Here is a 16,367-nt window from a genome sequence, read left to right on the forward strand (position 1 = left end):
ATCGTCCCGATGCCGGGCGGTGGGGCAGGAAAGCCTCCCCCAGCCGCCCGGCATCGGGGCATCGTCCCGATGCCGGGCGGTGGGGCAGGAACGCCTCCCCCAGCCGCCCGGCATCGGGGCATCGTCCCGATGCCGGGCGGTGGGGCAGGAAAGCCTCCCCCAGCCGCCCGGCATCGGAACGATGTCCCGAAGCCGGGCGGCCGGGCGGGAAAGCCTCCCCCCCCGCCCGGCTTCGGGGCATCGTCCCGATGCCGGGCGGTGGGGCAGGAAAGCCTCCCGCAGCCGCCCGGCATCGGGGCATCGTCCCGATGCCGGGCGGTGGGGCAGGAAAGCCTCCCCCAGCCGCCCGGCATCGGGGCATCGTCCCGATGCCGGGCGGTGGGGCAGGAACGCCTCCCCCAGCCGCCCGGCTTCGGGGCATCGTCCCGATGCCGGGCGGTGGGGCAGGAAAGCCTCCCCCAGCCGCCCGGCATCGGAACGATGTCCCGAAGCCGGGCGGCCGGGCGGGAAAGCCTCCCCCCCCCGCCCGGCTTCGGGGCATCATCCCGATGCCGGGCGGTGGGGCAGGAACGCCTCCCCCAGCCGCCTGGCTTCGGGGCATCGTCCCGATGCCGGGCGGTGGGGCAGGAAAGCCTCCCCCAGCCGTCCGGCATCGGAACGTTGTCCCGAAGCCGGGCGGCCGGGCGGGAAAGCCTCCCCCCCCCGCCCGGCTTCGGGGCATCGTCCCGATGCCGGGCGGTGGGGCAGGAACGCCTCCCCCAGCCGCCCGGCATCGGGGCATCGTCCCGATGCCGGGCGGTGGGGCAGGAAAGCCTCCCCCAGCCGCCCGGCATCGGGGCATCGTCCCGATGCCGGGTGGTGGGGCAGGAAAGCCTCCCCCAGCCGCCCGGCTTCGGGGCATCGTCCCGATGCCGGGCGGTGGGGCAGGAAAGCCTCCCCCAGCCGCCCGGCATCGGAACGATGTCCCGAAGCCGGGCGGCCGGGCGGGAAAGCCTCCCCCCCCGCCCGGCTTCGCGGCATCATCCCGATGCCGGGCGGTGGGGCAGGAACGCCTCCCCCAGCCGCCCGGCTTCGGGGCATCGTCCCGATGCCGGGCGGTGGGGCAGGAAAGCCTCCCCCAGCCGCCCGGCATCGGGGCATCGTCCCGATGCCGGGCGGTGGGGCAGGAAAGCCTCCCCCAGCCGCCCGGCATCGGGGCATCGTCCCGATGCCGGGCGGTGGGGCAGGAACGCCTCCCCCAGCCGCCCGGCATCGGGGCATCGTCCCGATGCCGGGCGGTGGGGCAGGAAAGCCTCCCCCAGCCGCCCGGCATCGGAACGATGTCCCGAAGCCGGGCGGCCGGGCGGGAAAGCCTCCCCCCCCGCCCGGCTTCGGGGCATCGTCCCGATGCCGGGCGGTGGGGCAGGAAAGCCTCCCGCAGCCGCCCGGCATCGGGGCATCGTCCCGATGCCGGGCGGTGGGGCAGGAAAGCCTCCCCCAGCCGCCCGGCATCGGGGCATCGTCCCGATGCCGGGCGGTGGGGCAGGAAAGCCTCCCCCAGCCGCCCGGCTTCGGGGCATCGTCCCGATGCCGGGCCGTGGGGCAGGAAAGCCTCCCCCAGCCGCCCGGCATCGGAACGATGTCCCGAAGCCGGGCGGCCGGGCGGGAAAGCCTCCCCCCCGCCCGGCTTCGGGGCATCATCCCGATGCCGGGCGGTGGGGCAGGAACGCCTCCCCCAGCCGCCCGGCTTCGGGGCATCGTCCCGATGCCGGGCGGTGGGGCAGGAAAGCCTCCCCCAGCCGCCCGGCATCGGAACGTTGTCCCGAAGCCGGGCAGCCGGGCGGGAAAGCCTCCCCCCCCCGCCCGGCTTCGGGGCCTCGTCCCGATGCCGGGCGGTGGGGCAGGAACGCCTCCCCCAGCCGCCCGGCATCGGGGCATCGTCCCGATGCCGGGCGGTGGGGCAGGAAAGCCTTCCCCAGCCGCCCGGCATCGGAACGATGTCACGAAGCCGGGCGGCCGGGCGGGAAAGCCTTTGTCCCCCCTGCCTGCCTTCCCAGGGGTTTTTAAATCGCCCCGGACAGCGGAGAAGTCCTCCGCTGTTCCGGGCGATTTTCAAATGCCGCCCGCCAGAAGAGGTCGGGGGAAGGCTTTTTCCATAGGAACGCATTAATTGATTTTCAATGCATTCCTATGGAAAACCGTGCATCGCAAGACGAAAAACTCGCAAGACGAAGAGACTTGCGGAACGAATTAATTTCGTCTTGCGAGGCACCACTGTATGTCCTGCTGCAATTGTAACATGCAGGACTGCACTCAGCCCATATTATCTGCCACCCACACCAATGCTCACGTAGTCACACTGTGCTTCTGGTACCATTTAACCCAGTGTTTCCCAAACTGGGGTCTCCAGGACCATCATCCCTGACCACTGGTTTTGCTAGCTAGGGATTATGGGAGTTGTAGTCCAAAAACAGCTGGAGACCCAAGTTTGGGGGAAACTGATTTAACCAGTAGTAAAAGCCTTCAGCGAAAACTGCTTTGTCTCTCATAGCTACAGCATTCAGCTAACTCAGAAGCGGGGAGAACCATTTTCATGCCGAGAGTCACATTCTCTTCTGGGCGACTTTCCAGGGTGGGGGCATGCGAAGGTGGGCGTGGCCAGAGGCAAAAGTGGGTGGGACAATGGATGCAAATTTCACCTTTCTGAAGTAGGCTAGTTCTTAGGTACACCCACCCCCTCTACCCTCCCATCCGGGCAAGCAGGTTCAAGGGCATATTCCAGCAAGGCAAACACACACAAGGAGAGGGCAAAGTAGGACCAGCAGTGAGTGCAGCCTGGTGAGAGCTCCTGGGGCCAGACAGATAGGCTTGGAGGGCCATACTGCCGTCCAAGCCTCAGGTTTGCAACTCTACAGCTAACGAGATTCAAATGTCATTTAGAGAGGCACATCTGGTGGGGAAGGGGAAGGAGGAGACTGAGCGAAGCTAATTATATTGCAAGACTAAAACTCCGAAGGATTCCTTCTACTTCCTGCCCATTTACAGGAAATTGCACATCTGCCCACATCTCTCCTCAACCATGAAGGAGAGAAACATGATGGAAAGGAAACCTCAGCTCTCGCCGCACTAACCGCATTTCCATGCTCTGCAGCACAACCCCACAGGCCTCCCTTGGCCCTGCCATGTCCTCGATCGCAGTACCTTTGTCGGTTTCATTCTTCAGCTTCTTGGAGTTGCTTTTCTGCAGCGCTTCAGTCCCATCTTGTTTCACCAAGTCAGCCGCTTCTCTCTTTTCCCCTGCCAAGTTCTGGTCAGCATTATCCATCAAAGGGATATAAGTCGTTGCATGAATCAAAGGCTCGTCTACCAATGTCATGACTGGAGTTTTAGGGAACAAAGGGAACACAGGCAAAAGGTGCTTCAATTATTCAGAAATTTATCAGTTTCATAATTTTTGACCTGGCAACGTATCGCGAATCATGGTGTGTGTGTGTGTGTGTGTGTGTGTGTGTGCACGCTCTTACGCACACAAGCTCTGTGCAAAAACCACAATGTGGGGAAAGCCATGAAGCCAGCCAATGCCTTATTCCATCCTTATTTCAGACTTCGTCATATATTGCGATGCTGAAAACCAGATCTCAACCAGCCCCAACACACACTGTATCAGGGTAAGAAAACCCTAAAGGATTCCAGGTTATTTTAACTTTAATTAAGAATGGAGTAAGAACTTTGGCTCTCACTTTGTCGTCAGAAGTCATTATGCAACACTACTAAAGATCACAGATCACAATTTATTATGCAACACCACTGGAGTTCATAGGTAGGATAGACCTGAGTGTAACCAAACACACACACACACACACAAATATGCATGGAAGAGAACAATTGAAAAGCTTTAATTGTAGAGTATGGCTGGGCAACCACATGGTTGTCAGATGTGGCACCATCAACAGAGACTGTGGAGCTGCAAGCTTGGCTCCTTGCGTTGCAAGTCCCACAACTCTCTACACGCTGGTTCAGTGCACCAAGGCATGAGAAGCTGCGCATGTACCAGTGAATGCATTGTTGCATACCTGACATGCACACAAACACAAAAAGCTTAGGCCATCGGTTGCTGAATCCTTGCCACAGTTCCAGCAGATGGTGCTGCAACCACTTTAAATATTCGCCTTGCATCTTTCACCCACATAAGCAAGTCTAATAATCCAAGCAACAATTATTGCTTATGTGGCCAACATTAGCTGTGCTTCCTCTTTGACCCCTTCAGGCTGCAGGGGTGGGAACAGAGCATGCCTGAACACTCCTTCCACCAACCCCATTCCTTGGGTCTTGGACAACCTACAGACACACAGAACAGTTCTTCTGACTGCACCAACAGGCCTTGGTACAGGAACTGCCATCCACATCCACACCTAGGCACCAAGAGAACTAGTCATCAGATTTCCCTTCCCCATTGCATAACCCTTTCATGTCTAGGCTTGCCATTCAGCACAGACGTCTCTTTCTCACCCACCCCTCAACCATTTGATGAAACTTTCTGAGTTTTTTCTAATCACATGATGTAGTATAGTTTCAAGGGTATAGGGTACAAGCTTCAGAGAAGTGGAAGATACGCCCAGTGACACTACTCTTAATTTTTTTAAAAAAGATTTGAAAGCATTAATTGAAACATTAATTTATCCTGAGAGCTTGAGTTTTTCGGGGGCGGGGTGTCCCTAATGCAGGGTTCAAACTCCTGCTCAGTGCAGGTCACAGATGCTGCCTGTGTTCTCCCTGGCCTGTTTTTGGATGTAGCCAAGCCATGAGGTTGCAAGTCATTAGCAATTTGCAGGCTCATGGACTGCAGACTACTCTCAATGCAAAGTGGTGGCCATTACCATTAAAGGCTTATTGATTTGGAACCAGCACATTCACAAAAACCATCTCTTCCCATACGAATCTGTCACTCCACCAAGATTAACTGGGAAAACCCCTGTGCATATCCTGCCATCTTCCAGGATGTTGTTGGGTGGAACATGTGCAGCACCCAGGCTGTGAAACTCCCTGCCCAGGAGAATTAGCTGCCCTGCACAATGAGGTTAATTCTGATGCCACTGGAAAACGTTTTTTCATTCTTACAGACTTTCAACCTGATCAGAGTTTGATTTCACTTAGTTGTTCTTGCTTGTTTTGTTTCAAAACTTCTTACTGTTCCAAAGCTTCTTACTGTTTCAAATTATAAATGTTGAACACATTGGGCATTTTTTAAAACAACAACAACCCGGAAAGCAGATAATAATAATAATAATAATAATAATAATAATAATAATAATAATAATAATAATAATAATATATTATTTATACCCCGCCCATCTGGCTGAGTTTCCCCAGCCACTCTGGGCGGCTCCCAATCAGTGTTAAAAACAGTACAGCATTACATATTAAAAACTTCCCTGAACAGGGCTGCCTTAAGATGTTTTCTGAATGTCAGGTAATTCTTTATCTCTTTGACATCTGATGGGAGGGCGTTCCACAGGGCGGGCGCCACTACCGAGAAGGCCCTCTGTCTGGTTCCCTGTAGCCTCACTTCTCGCAATGAGGGAACCGCCAGAAGGCCCTCGGCGCTGGATCTCAGTGTCCGGGCTGAACGATGGGGGTGGAGACGCTCCTTCAGGTATACAGGACCGAGGCCGTTTAGGGCTTTAAAGGTCAGCACCAACACTTTGAATCGTGCTCAGAAACGTACTGGGAGCCAGTGCAGATCTCTCAGAACCGGTGTTATGTGGTCCCGGCGGCCACTCCCAGTCACCAGTCTAGCTGCCGCATTCTGGATTAATTGCAGTTTCCGGGTCACCTTCAAAGGTAGCCCCACGTAGAGCGCGTTGCAGTAGTCCAAGCGTGAGATAACTAGAGCATGCACCACTCTGGCGAGACAGTCCGCGGGGAGGTAGGGTCTTAGCCTGCGTACCAGGTGGAGCTGGTAGACAGCTGCCCTGGACACAGAGTTAACCTGCGCCTCCATGGACAGCTGTGAGTCCAAAATGACTCCCAGGCTGCGCACCTGGTCCTTCAGGGGCACAGTTACCCCATTCAGGACCAGGGAATCCTCCACACCTGCCCGCCTCCTGTCCCCCAAAAACAGTACTTCTGTCTTGTCAGGATTCAACCTCAATCTGTTAGCCGCCATCCAACCTCCAACCGCCTCCAGGCACTCACACAGGACCTTCACCGCTTTCACTGGTTCTGATTTAAAGGAGAGGTAGAGCTGGGTGTCATCTGCATACTGATGAACACCCAGTCCAAACCTCCTGATGATATCTCCCAGCGGCTTCATATAGATATTAAAAAGCATGGGGGAGAGAACAGAACCCTGAGGCACCCCACAAGTGAGAGTCCAGGGGTCTGAACACTCACCCCCCACCACCACTTTCTGGACACGGCCCAGGAGGAAGGAGCGGAACCACTGTATGACAGTGCCCCCAGCTCCCAGCCCCTCTAGACGGTCCAGAAGGATGTTATGGTCGATGGTGTCAAAGGCCGCTGAGAGATCCAGCAGAACTAGGAAACAGCTCTCACCTTTGTCCCTAGCCCGCCGGAGATCATCAACCAGCGCGACCAAGGCAGTTTCAGTCCCATGGTGAGGCCTGAATCCCGATTGGAAGGGATCCAAATGGTCCGTTTCCTCCAGGCGTGCTTGGAGTTGTTCAGCAACCACCCGCTCAATCACCTTGCCCAAGAATGGCAGATTTGAGACTGGGTGATAGTTGGCCAAATTGGCCGGGTCTAAAGATGTTTTTTTAAGAAGCGGTTTAATGACCGCCTCTTTCAGCGGGTCTGGGAAGGCTCCCTCACAGAGGGAAGCATTCACCACCCCGCAGAGCCCATCGCCCAGCCCTTCCCGGCTCGCTTTTATCAGCCAGGATGGGCAAGGATCAAGGAGACAGGTGGTCGGTTTCACTCGTCCAAGCAGCCTGTCCACATCCTCGGAGGTAACAGATTGGAATTGATCCCATATAACAGGACCAGACAGAACTCTAGCACTCTCCCGCCCTGGCCCTGCTCCCACGGTGGAGTCTACCTCCTTCTGAATCTGAGCGATTTTATCTGCAAAAAACTTTGCAAAAGCATTGCAGGAGATCTTGGGGTCCCTACCAGGCCCCGGTGGTACAGGTGGTTCCGATAAACTGCGAACCACCTGAAAAAGTCTCCTGCTGCTGTTTTCTGCAGATGCAATGGAGGCGGCGAAGAAGGCCCTCTTCGCCGTCGCCATTGCCACTTGGTAGGCTCAACGTTGAGCTCTAACCCGTGTCCGGTCTGATTCAGAATGAGTTTTCCGCCACCGGCGCTCTAGCCGTCTCAACGATTGTTTCATCACCCTCAGCTCCGGGGAAAACCACGGGGCTGTCCGGGCTCCATGCAATCGGAGGGGGCGCTTCGGAGCCAGACAGTCAATAGCCCTGGTTAACTCTGCATTCCAGCGTGCCACCAGGGAATCAGCTGAAAGGCCATCAACTTGGGATAAAGCATCCCCTACCACTCTCTGGAAGCCAATTGGATCCATTAAGTGGCGGAGGCGGACCAGAAATGCTTTCACAGAAACAACAATTTGAAACCATGAAATGGACTTAAGAGCCCATGGTTTGAAGTTCCTTGTTAGTGGCAGGCAGCTATGGTTTGCCCAATTTGGATGTCACAGCAAACCATGGTCAGTCAGGGCAAGGGGAGGAAAGGGAGAAGGAGCTCTATGTGAGAGAAGGGGCGAACCACGAGGCAGTCACAAACCATGGTCTGGCCAATAACATCTGAACTAGGCTTCTCTGCACCCATGAGAACAAGTAACCTCACAGGGTAGCTGTTCCACATAGACTTGTTTCAGCCCCATCAAGAGAATCACTTGAGCACCTCCATGCCACTCACCTTGACCAAGAGGACAACAAGAAGCAAAGATTGTGCAGTGCTTGCTATTAAATCAGACATAGAGTTACTGCCTGGATTCTTGACATACCATTGCTTGACCCGTGTGTCAAACCCTACTTACTGCCTTGGGTGGTTTACAGGAAGACAGAATAAAGATTTCAGAGACAGATAAATACTGATGGACCAGAATCTGATGTTCATTTTTGTTACAAAAGTGACCTAGGCACATTCCTGAAAGGGAAAACAGTAACAGCAAAAGAAGAAAACACGACCTGTCCTGAGCTTTAAAGCACTAAGAGCAGATATAGAGCAGATGGAAAGTTCTGCTTGCTAAGAAGTTTATTGTGAATAAAGCTTCATAGGGAAGCAGTGCCTGCTTCATCAGGCTGCATGAAATGATCGACTGGGTCAGTGTGGCATTGTGGTTGAGTAGAGAGTCCAGGGTTCTAAACCCCACTCGTTTTGCACCTGGCTACTGGCCACTTGCGGCACATTGAAGATGCCCAGCCCCAGGGTGGCGCCTGATGTCTCCAACCTCTGGAGGCGCATGCCTGGGGATCCTCGGATCTTGCCTGTTTTCGCACACTCACAACACACCCTGTAGAATTGTATCTGTGATATTTTATCTGCACAACCAGAATGAATTTCAGGAACCAAAAGGTTTTCTCGAATAATACGACTTTTGAGCCTTCTGGCTCCCAAATGCTAACTAGACTAGCTTAGATATCTGAGTTTCTAACACTAGTTGTGAAGCTCACTAGGACCTGTCACCTTCTATCAGTCTAACTTAACACTACAGGGGTAATAAGAGTATAAAATTGGAAGCAGCGGATAGAGAAGAGAGAGAATTATACAAGCTGCCTTGAGGTCCTTAGAGGAAGGGAAGAACAGAAACTTAAATAAATAAAACAATCGCACTACACACATACATTTTTAAAAGTGTCATTCTGTAAATGTGCTTACATGCATGTACATGCACAGACAACCAATGCAGGGAGGAGCTGTTTTGTAATGCGACATCGAAAATGAGCACACACAGGGAAAGGAGAGAGAAAAATGAAATGAGAACAGCAATAGCATACGTAAGTCTATCAATCAAAGTTAACAAGATCCTGTATAGGTCAAAGCGTCATTAGATTTAGATAGATCCAATAGAAACTTGGAAAGTTACGTTCTGAATCAGCCCTGACAAAATCACATCAAATACAGTATGTCAATGAACTCCTGTTCTGCAGGCTCTCTTCTCCTTCCCCCTTCTGAATTGGCCTGGTGAGTACCCTATTTTCCCAAACATTTTTGAACAGTGTCTCAGAATTCAGAGGACAAATCCTGAAAATTAAACTCATGGCAGTTACTCCATCCCCACTGACGATGAAAGGATCTTAACAGAAGAGTGAGAAAGAGAAATCTGTATATTACCATTATCTGTCTTTTGTTTCTTTGCAGAAACTTTCTTCTTGCCTGATACACTTTCTTGTTTTATCTCATGATGCAACAGGAGAGGATCCTGCTTTTTAGTCGGGGACAAAAATGAATCAGTCTTGGCATCCTGGTCATCTATAAAAGACAAGACACATCAGGCTTTAGAGTGATCTAACATGGTATGTGTGCATGCATGTATTTAGACACTGTCAAGATAGACCTCAACATTCTGCCACACTCTTCACATGACCAAAAAACCGGAACACAGGTTGAGGCTATGCAAGGAAGAACAGCCTCAATTGTTAACGGTTGCGATCTCAAGATACAGGGGAATGGTATAAATGCTGAGCTCCATCGGTTTCCAAGTCTTCACCTTTACTTAATTATGAAATTGAATTCACCTCTGTAGGGAAGCCAGAAGGTACACACTGCACTTGGGAACAATGCAGAGGAAAATTTGCCCAACACCCAAAAATGAGTGACTCCACTCGAAGCCTACAAACAATTTTGTATGTTTTAAAATTCAATTGTAAATAATCTAGAGACTGTCCTGTGTTAGGTGCCATAGATTATATATACATATATACACCCACACCAAGGATGCTGTGTCACTGTGCCAAAGTGAGACACACTTACACACAAACATCAATAATACCATGTTCCTTACAATATACAAGCACCTGTGTGGAAGGCTTTAAATATAGGCCAGCAGAAGAGTTAACACAGAACTGCAACCAAGAATGAATAGTGGATTAGTAATACCAAAACTGTTTTTTGGTTTTTTTACTCTGAACATCTGGGTCTGGGGACAAGTTCTGAATAGCCCAAAAGCTTGCTTGGACCAACAGAACATGCCTGTTTTTGAAGCTGCATTCCACAGATACTAGGCAAAACTCTGCTCTAAGAACACCAGGAGGTGCAAAACTATCAGGGGCTCAGCCTCCCAATATTAGAGGTAGCAGGCAAACTTTGACGTGCCAATATGAAACTTTACATAGCAAAGCATTTACTGAAATACTGAAGAGCCACTTCTTCATGGAAGTCATGGGGTTGTTAAACAGCAAGGTCCACATCCTTATTCCACATCTGATTTTGAAACTAAGTTTTGCAAAACATTGCCTCACTTGTATTGTGCTCAGACCACAGAGCTGCCAAGACTCAGGTCTAGGGAGATTAGCCGTGAGAGCAAGTTAACTACACTTCAGAATATTGAATCACTGCAGTATTTTTCTAAAAAAAGAAAGAAAGCCTAAAAACTGCAGCATATAGAGCACCTTGTAGCAGCACCTCAGTAGCAATCATCAAATGTGCACATAAAGAAGCAGCACGTTTTTATTGTAAAAAAACAAAGAGAAGAGAGAACAGGGTGGAAGGGGACTGGTAGAGAGATAACAATCTGGTATAATGCAAGAACATCAAGCAATTGCAACAGAGGATGCTGGTGCAGAACTAATCTGGAAATGAGGAAAGACTGCATGCTTTGGCGAGAACTTTTATGCTGAACCTGTGACACCAGCTAGCTTTCAAGCATACTGGAGAGTCTTTTACTATATCTTAACAGTAGCGATCAAATGCAGGGTGAAGAAAGTGCCTCATGCTGAAACTATTCTCCACTCCTTTTATATTTCCATCTTTGCTATCCTTAGATAAGACGGTGGCTTACTACAATACAGCACCAAAAAGTGTGGGATTTATTGGGTGGGGAGCAGAGATAAAGGAGTCCAATTCTATGGAGGCAGCAGGAGTTAGCTAGCAGTTCCACAGGGGCTGAAAATAACCCCAAACCTCTTTTGGAAGCATTCTGCAACAGGGACACTTAAGCTGCTTTCAGACAACCTGCCTATTGAGCCCAAAGTCTGAATTAGGAAGACTATATGACACCACATCACGGAATTAGTGCTATCACACACTTTCCAGAGCATTTCCTGATTAGTTTTCCTTATGGCAAAAGTGTCTAAATTTTTTTGGGGGGGGGATGTGGGTTTGCTGTGCAAGAGCGCCAAACCCACTCTGCTTGCACGGCCTGAATTCATCATCAATCAAGGCCTATCTGTAAAACACTGCATTTTAAACCGGGAGCAAAGCTTTACTTAGGGCAATGCTTGTGGAGGTGAGAGAAAGCAGTAAAGATATACTGTGCCATTTGGTATTTTAATCCATCTCAACAGCTTAGGAACCCGAGTTGGCTAAACCAAACCATCCCCCCCCCAACCCCAAATTCTAGCATGAAGATACCTATTCCATTCTTCTGCTTCTTCTGTCCCGCCTTCTTCTTTGACCCAGCTCCATCGGACGGTGGGGTGGGCTGTTTCGTAACAGGTACTGGCTCCACCTTCTTCCCTCCAGACTTGGTGCTGTCCGGGTCTTTGGGTGCCTGCTCCTCCGGGCTCCCTTTACGTTTCTTCTCCTTCTTCTTCCTCTCTCGGAGGCCACTGGGGGCCTCCGTCACACCCAAAGGGGCAGCAGGAATAGGCTCCTCTTCTGCCCCCAAAGCATCAGATAGCTTGAAGTCTCGAGGGGTGCTCTCTGAGTCAGACTCGTGGAGGTTCCCATTCTGAGCCTCCTTCTTCTTGCTCTTCTTCTTCTCTGCCTTCTTTTTATCAGCCTTAGCAGGCGGAAACTTTTGGTCCCTCTTTTGTTTTGCGAGGGCTTCATCGTACAGAGTTTCCTTCATAAAAAGCCAGAAGAAGAGGAAGATGATGGCAATCACGACAGAGGGGACGAGGACAATGAAATAGGTCGACTCGTAGAATTCCATTGTGCTTTTCTTCACTACTGCCTATAAGAATAAATCTGCAAAGAAATAGAGAAAGATGTTAATAAGCAAACATTTTTTAAAGTCCATTTTTAAAGAAGCAATACAGGAAGAAGAGGGATTCCTTAAAACATTAAAGGGAATCATGACGTGAAAACTATCAGGAGTGGACAAGGTTTTCTGACTAGAAGCTGCTCCTTGCTAGTGGTGCTTGGTTGGAAAAAGCTGGGCATCTTTCTGAATTTTTGCAGGTTATTTCCTAGGAGCACTTCTATGATGCTGTACACCATTTTCATTTTTTAAAATCCCCTCCATAAATCGATGCCCACAAAATGCAAGGGAGGGAAGCAAATCCCTTTTGATTCTTCCCCTACATCCAAGAACTTAGCACAAAAACCCCTGGACCAATTTGTTTGTAATTACGTTTCTTTAACCTAGGGAAATCTCTCTCTCTCTCTCACACACACACACACCTGAATGCTATTTTCAAACAAACTGGCAATGAGAGTCTTATCGTGAAATTTACAGCCCATTGTTTGCAAAGTTGGTTTGGAATGGGCGCTGCCCTCCTTTTTCCTCCTGTGGGCCAAAAGTAGAAGCCCCGCAAGCTGTGACGCTGCTCACATCCGACACACACCCAAGCTCAGAACACACAGGCTTCCTTGTCCCCCATTCAAGTTCACACAGTTCAGGGCCGTCTGGTGCCAAGACCAGCTACCCCCCAGGGCACGGCTCCAGAGAGATTAAAGAGCAACACTACTCAACAAGTCGGAAATGCAAAGTGCAGAAAAGTATCGGAGTCCACAGCAAAGGTATGGGGGCAGCTTTAAATCCGTAAGCTTTCTGCAACAGCAGCAGCAAGGATACTCATCGCAAAGTATTGGAAGACACAAGATTTACCCACCCGGGAAGAATGGCAGATGAAAGTGATGGACTATATGGAACTGGCGGAAATGACTGGCAGAATCCGAGACCAAGGTGAAGAGTTGGTGGAAGAAGATTGGAAAAAATTTAAAGTTTATCTACATAAACATTGTAAAATTCAGGAATGTTAGAAGGATGTTGGAATGAAGTATGTTAGAAGGATGTTGGAATGAAGTAATGTGGTATTAGCAGAAATGATACAAAGGATTAAGTAAAAATTGTTTTTTTAAAAAAAATTTTTAATTTTTTAATTTTTGAAAGAGCAGAATGTAATATTATAATATATTAAGATAAACTATTAGGATAAAAACCAAGTTGGAAAGGATTTGCTGGAATACTTAAGTGAACTAGAATACAAAAAAGGGAGGTGTGAGGAGGACAGGGAAATAAGTTAATGAAAGATAAGACATGGAAAGAGGGAAATGTTTTTAACTGTCTTTATTTTTCTGTATTTTGTATCTTTTTTTCCCCTTCCTTTTCCTTTTCATTTTTGTAACTTTTTTGAAACTTTAATAAATATTTAATAAAAAAAGAGAAAAAATAAATAAATCCGTAAGCTTTCACGGCAGCTCAACCACACTCTCCAATGTTTAGAGATCAGGTGTGTCCCTGAAGACACACACAGCAAACACGTCTCTGGGAACCTATAACCGGAAAAGGCTTCCGGAAGCACAGTCATCTCATGCTTTCAAGAAATGTGGGTGGTCTGCAGAATATGTCAATAATCATCAGAGAGTTTGATTCTGCTTCAAAGGTTTAGCAAAACAAAACTTTTTACAGTCATAACACCTCCACTCATAGGCATCTGCCCAACCCTAAAGATAGTCCAAGGTCCTTCTATGTATTTACAACCAACACATTCACACCCCTACATATCACACAGCTCAGAATATTCGAAGGGCTGCTTTCTTCCACGTGAATGCATCCCATTTACAGTGTTCATCTGTGGCCTGGCTCTGCACTGGCAGATATGCCTTTTGCTGGAATGAGGGGCAGGGCCCTCTTGGTTGCAACACCCCAGAGGTTGGCTCTCTCATTTATGCAGGTTTCTTTAGGCGAGTTGTTAAAACTTTTAATGTTCTGGCATGCTTTGAGGAGCAGCTTTAAATTCCTCCCTGCTATTTGTTCTCAGTTTTAATGCTCTGTTTTAAGACTTCAGATTGGAGGATTTGAATGCTGTGCACTCTCTTTGTGGATCCTTTCTCCAATAAAATAATGTATAAATAAGCCATGGCAACTATTTATTTGCTTGCTGCTTTGAATCCAAAGGTACAATTTAAAAAGAGGATGTTTCCTTGTTGTCTGTACTTTCTGCAATCAACATTTGGCTTTAGGGTCAAGGCAGCAAATTGTAATTAGAGCAGCTACTCTAATTTTTTTTAAGGGGGGTATACAACTGAGAAAGTACACAATAGAAGTTTATATAATTATATAATATTGGGGAAGAGTAAACACTCCTCTCTCCCATAATACTAAAACTCAGTCATGAGTTGATGTTCAGGGCAGAACTGATGGGTAATGAAGCACTTCTAATGAAGTGTAATGGAATTCACTTCAAGGTGTGGCGGCTGTGGCAACTAGCGTCTTCGCTAACTTCTCAAAAAAGGATCAGACAGATTCACTGGAAACAACAGTTGATGAATCTATCAGCCAGAATCGCTAAATGGAACCTCGGTGTTGAAAGGAAGTACCCCCCCCAAAAAAATATTTAGTGTTGGGGACAAAAACAACTGCCTTCATGCTCAGCTTGTGAGGTCTGCTGGATGAGCCAGACATCGCTGCTGGGAAAGAAAGGGTGCTGGACTGGCTGAATATCTGCTCTGAAGATCCAACAAACCTCTTCTTAGGTTTTAAAGCTGCCGGAACAGACATGGTTATTAGCAGTCCAACCACCAGTCCATTGGGCCCAGCAGCAGTTTTGTCTCAAGTATGGTGGCAAGTCATGGAAGAGCTACTCTCTCCCAGCCACTCCTAGCTACTTGCAATGTAGGGTGTGGCCCCAGAATTTTTGCATGCCAACATATATCGCCCCAGATCTGTTGAAATTCTGGTTTTTCACCAGGAAGCAGAGGGGAGAGGGAGGCCTAGGCACAATTTCAGTTATTTGGTTAGCCACCCACAAGGGTTCTTCTTAAAATACACTTTTTTGTAATAAGTGTTATCTTATTTTGCTAGCCTCACTTACTCAGGTTTAAAACTGCCCACCCTTGCAATATGTGGGCTCACTTCGCCACTATTTCTACCATGGTTTTTCCAGAAAAGGCCAACCTTTTTACTGTAATTTACAAAAAAGCAAGCGGGCAATATGGGCAGAATACCTTGTGTGATTAGAGAGCACCGGGGGTTATTGAGCCTCTGCAATGCAACTGCATCAGACAGGCCCATGATCTGCCACTGAGCAGCAAAGCCTCACCTGCAATTCAGCAGGCCTTGCTCTGCAAAGCACTGCAGGGGTTTACAACTCCAAGACCTGGGACTGATACATAAAAGAGTTGCTGAAGCCACATAATGAGCAGAGGCCCAACAATTCTGCTCACCATGGCCTCTGGAGAAGGCCCTACTCTGAGGAGGCTCGGCCTTCTGCTGCAGCTTAGGGCAAAGGTAGGCAGCAAGCTTCACCCCCAAAGGTGCGCTGAGATTTGGAGGGCACAATAACTACATCTGGAGAGAGAGGCTAGAGGCTGACTACAGTGGTACCTCAGGTTAAGTATTTAATTCATTCCGGAGGTGCGAAACTGTTCTTAACCTGAAGCACCACTTTAGCTAATGGGGCCTCCCACTGCTGCCGCCGGAGCCCGATTTCTGTTCTTAACCTGAAGCAAAGTTCTTAAACTGAAGCACTATTTCTGGGTTAGTGGAGTGTGTAACCTGAAGCGTATGTAACCTGAAGCGTATGTAACCCGAGGTACCACTGTATCTGGGCACAGGATGGATGGGGTGCTTCAAGCACATTGGCTGCCCGGTCGACCAAAACAAACTCCAGCTCAGGGTTTTAGAGTGGGGGGAGAAAAGGAGAGAGAAGGGAAGCGAAAGACCATCTTTGGATCTGCAGTCAATGTGCTTTTATTTTATTTTTTTATAATAATATTTATTAAAATTTCAAAAAAATACAAACATAAGAAAAAAGTAATAAAACAAAAAATTACAAAAAACTGAAAAATTAAAAACAATTTTTCCATAGCTTATCTTTCATTTACTTGTTTCCTTGACCTCCTCACACCTCCCTTTTTTTGTATTCTAGTTCAATTAGTTAATTCAGCAAATCCTTTCCATCTTTGTTTTTATCTTAATCATTTATCTTAATATGTTGTGACTTTACATTCTCACCTGTTGACAACCCATTTTTACATACGTCTTTATAACATTACTGCAGTCAATGTGCTTTTAAGGC

At 49.0% G+C, this 16,367-nt stretch overlaps 1 protein-coding gene across 6 annotated transcripts in view; it reads right to left on the minus strand.

Moving 5' to 3' along the window:
- The window catches only part of KTN1 (kinectin 1), a 110,868-nt gene that overhangs the window by 68,731 nt on the left and 25,770 nt on the right, over nt 1-16,367 (minus strand). For all 6 annotated transcript variants that reach the window (XM_081909179.1, XM_081909182.1, XM_081909181.1 and 3 more), the window contains exons 2-4: nt 11,533-12,090; nt 9,295-9,432; nt 3,181-3,357 (exon numbers count right to left, since the gene is read on the minus strand). In XM_081909179.1, the coding sequence (XP_081765305.1) occupies nt 3,181-3,357; nt 9,295-9,432; nt 11,533-12,055 (838 nt within the window). In that variant the 5' untranslated portion in view covers nt 12,056-12,090. The remainder of the gene's footprint in view (nt 1-3,180; nt 3,358-9,294; nt 9,433-11,532; nt 12,091-16,367) is intronic.

Source organism: Podarcis melisellensis, assembly GCF_964234715.1.
Source record: "Podarcis melisellensis genome assembly, chromosome: 1".
In the NCBI taxonomy this organism is placed as follows: Eukaryota; Metazoa; Chordata; class Lepidosauria; order Squamata; family Lacertidae; genus Podarcis; species Podarcis melisellensis.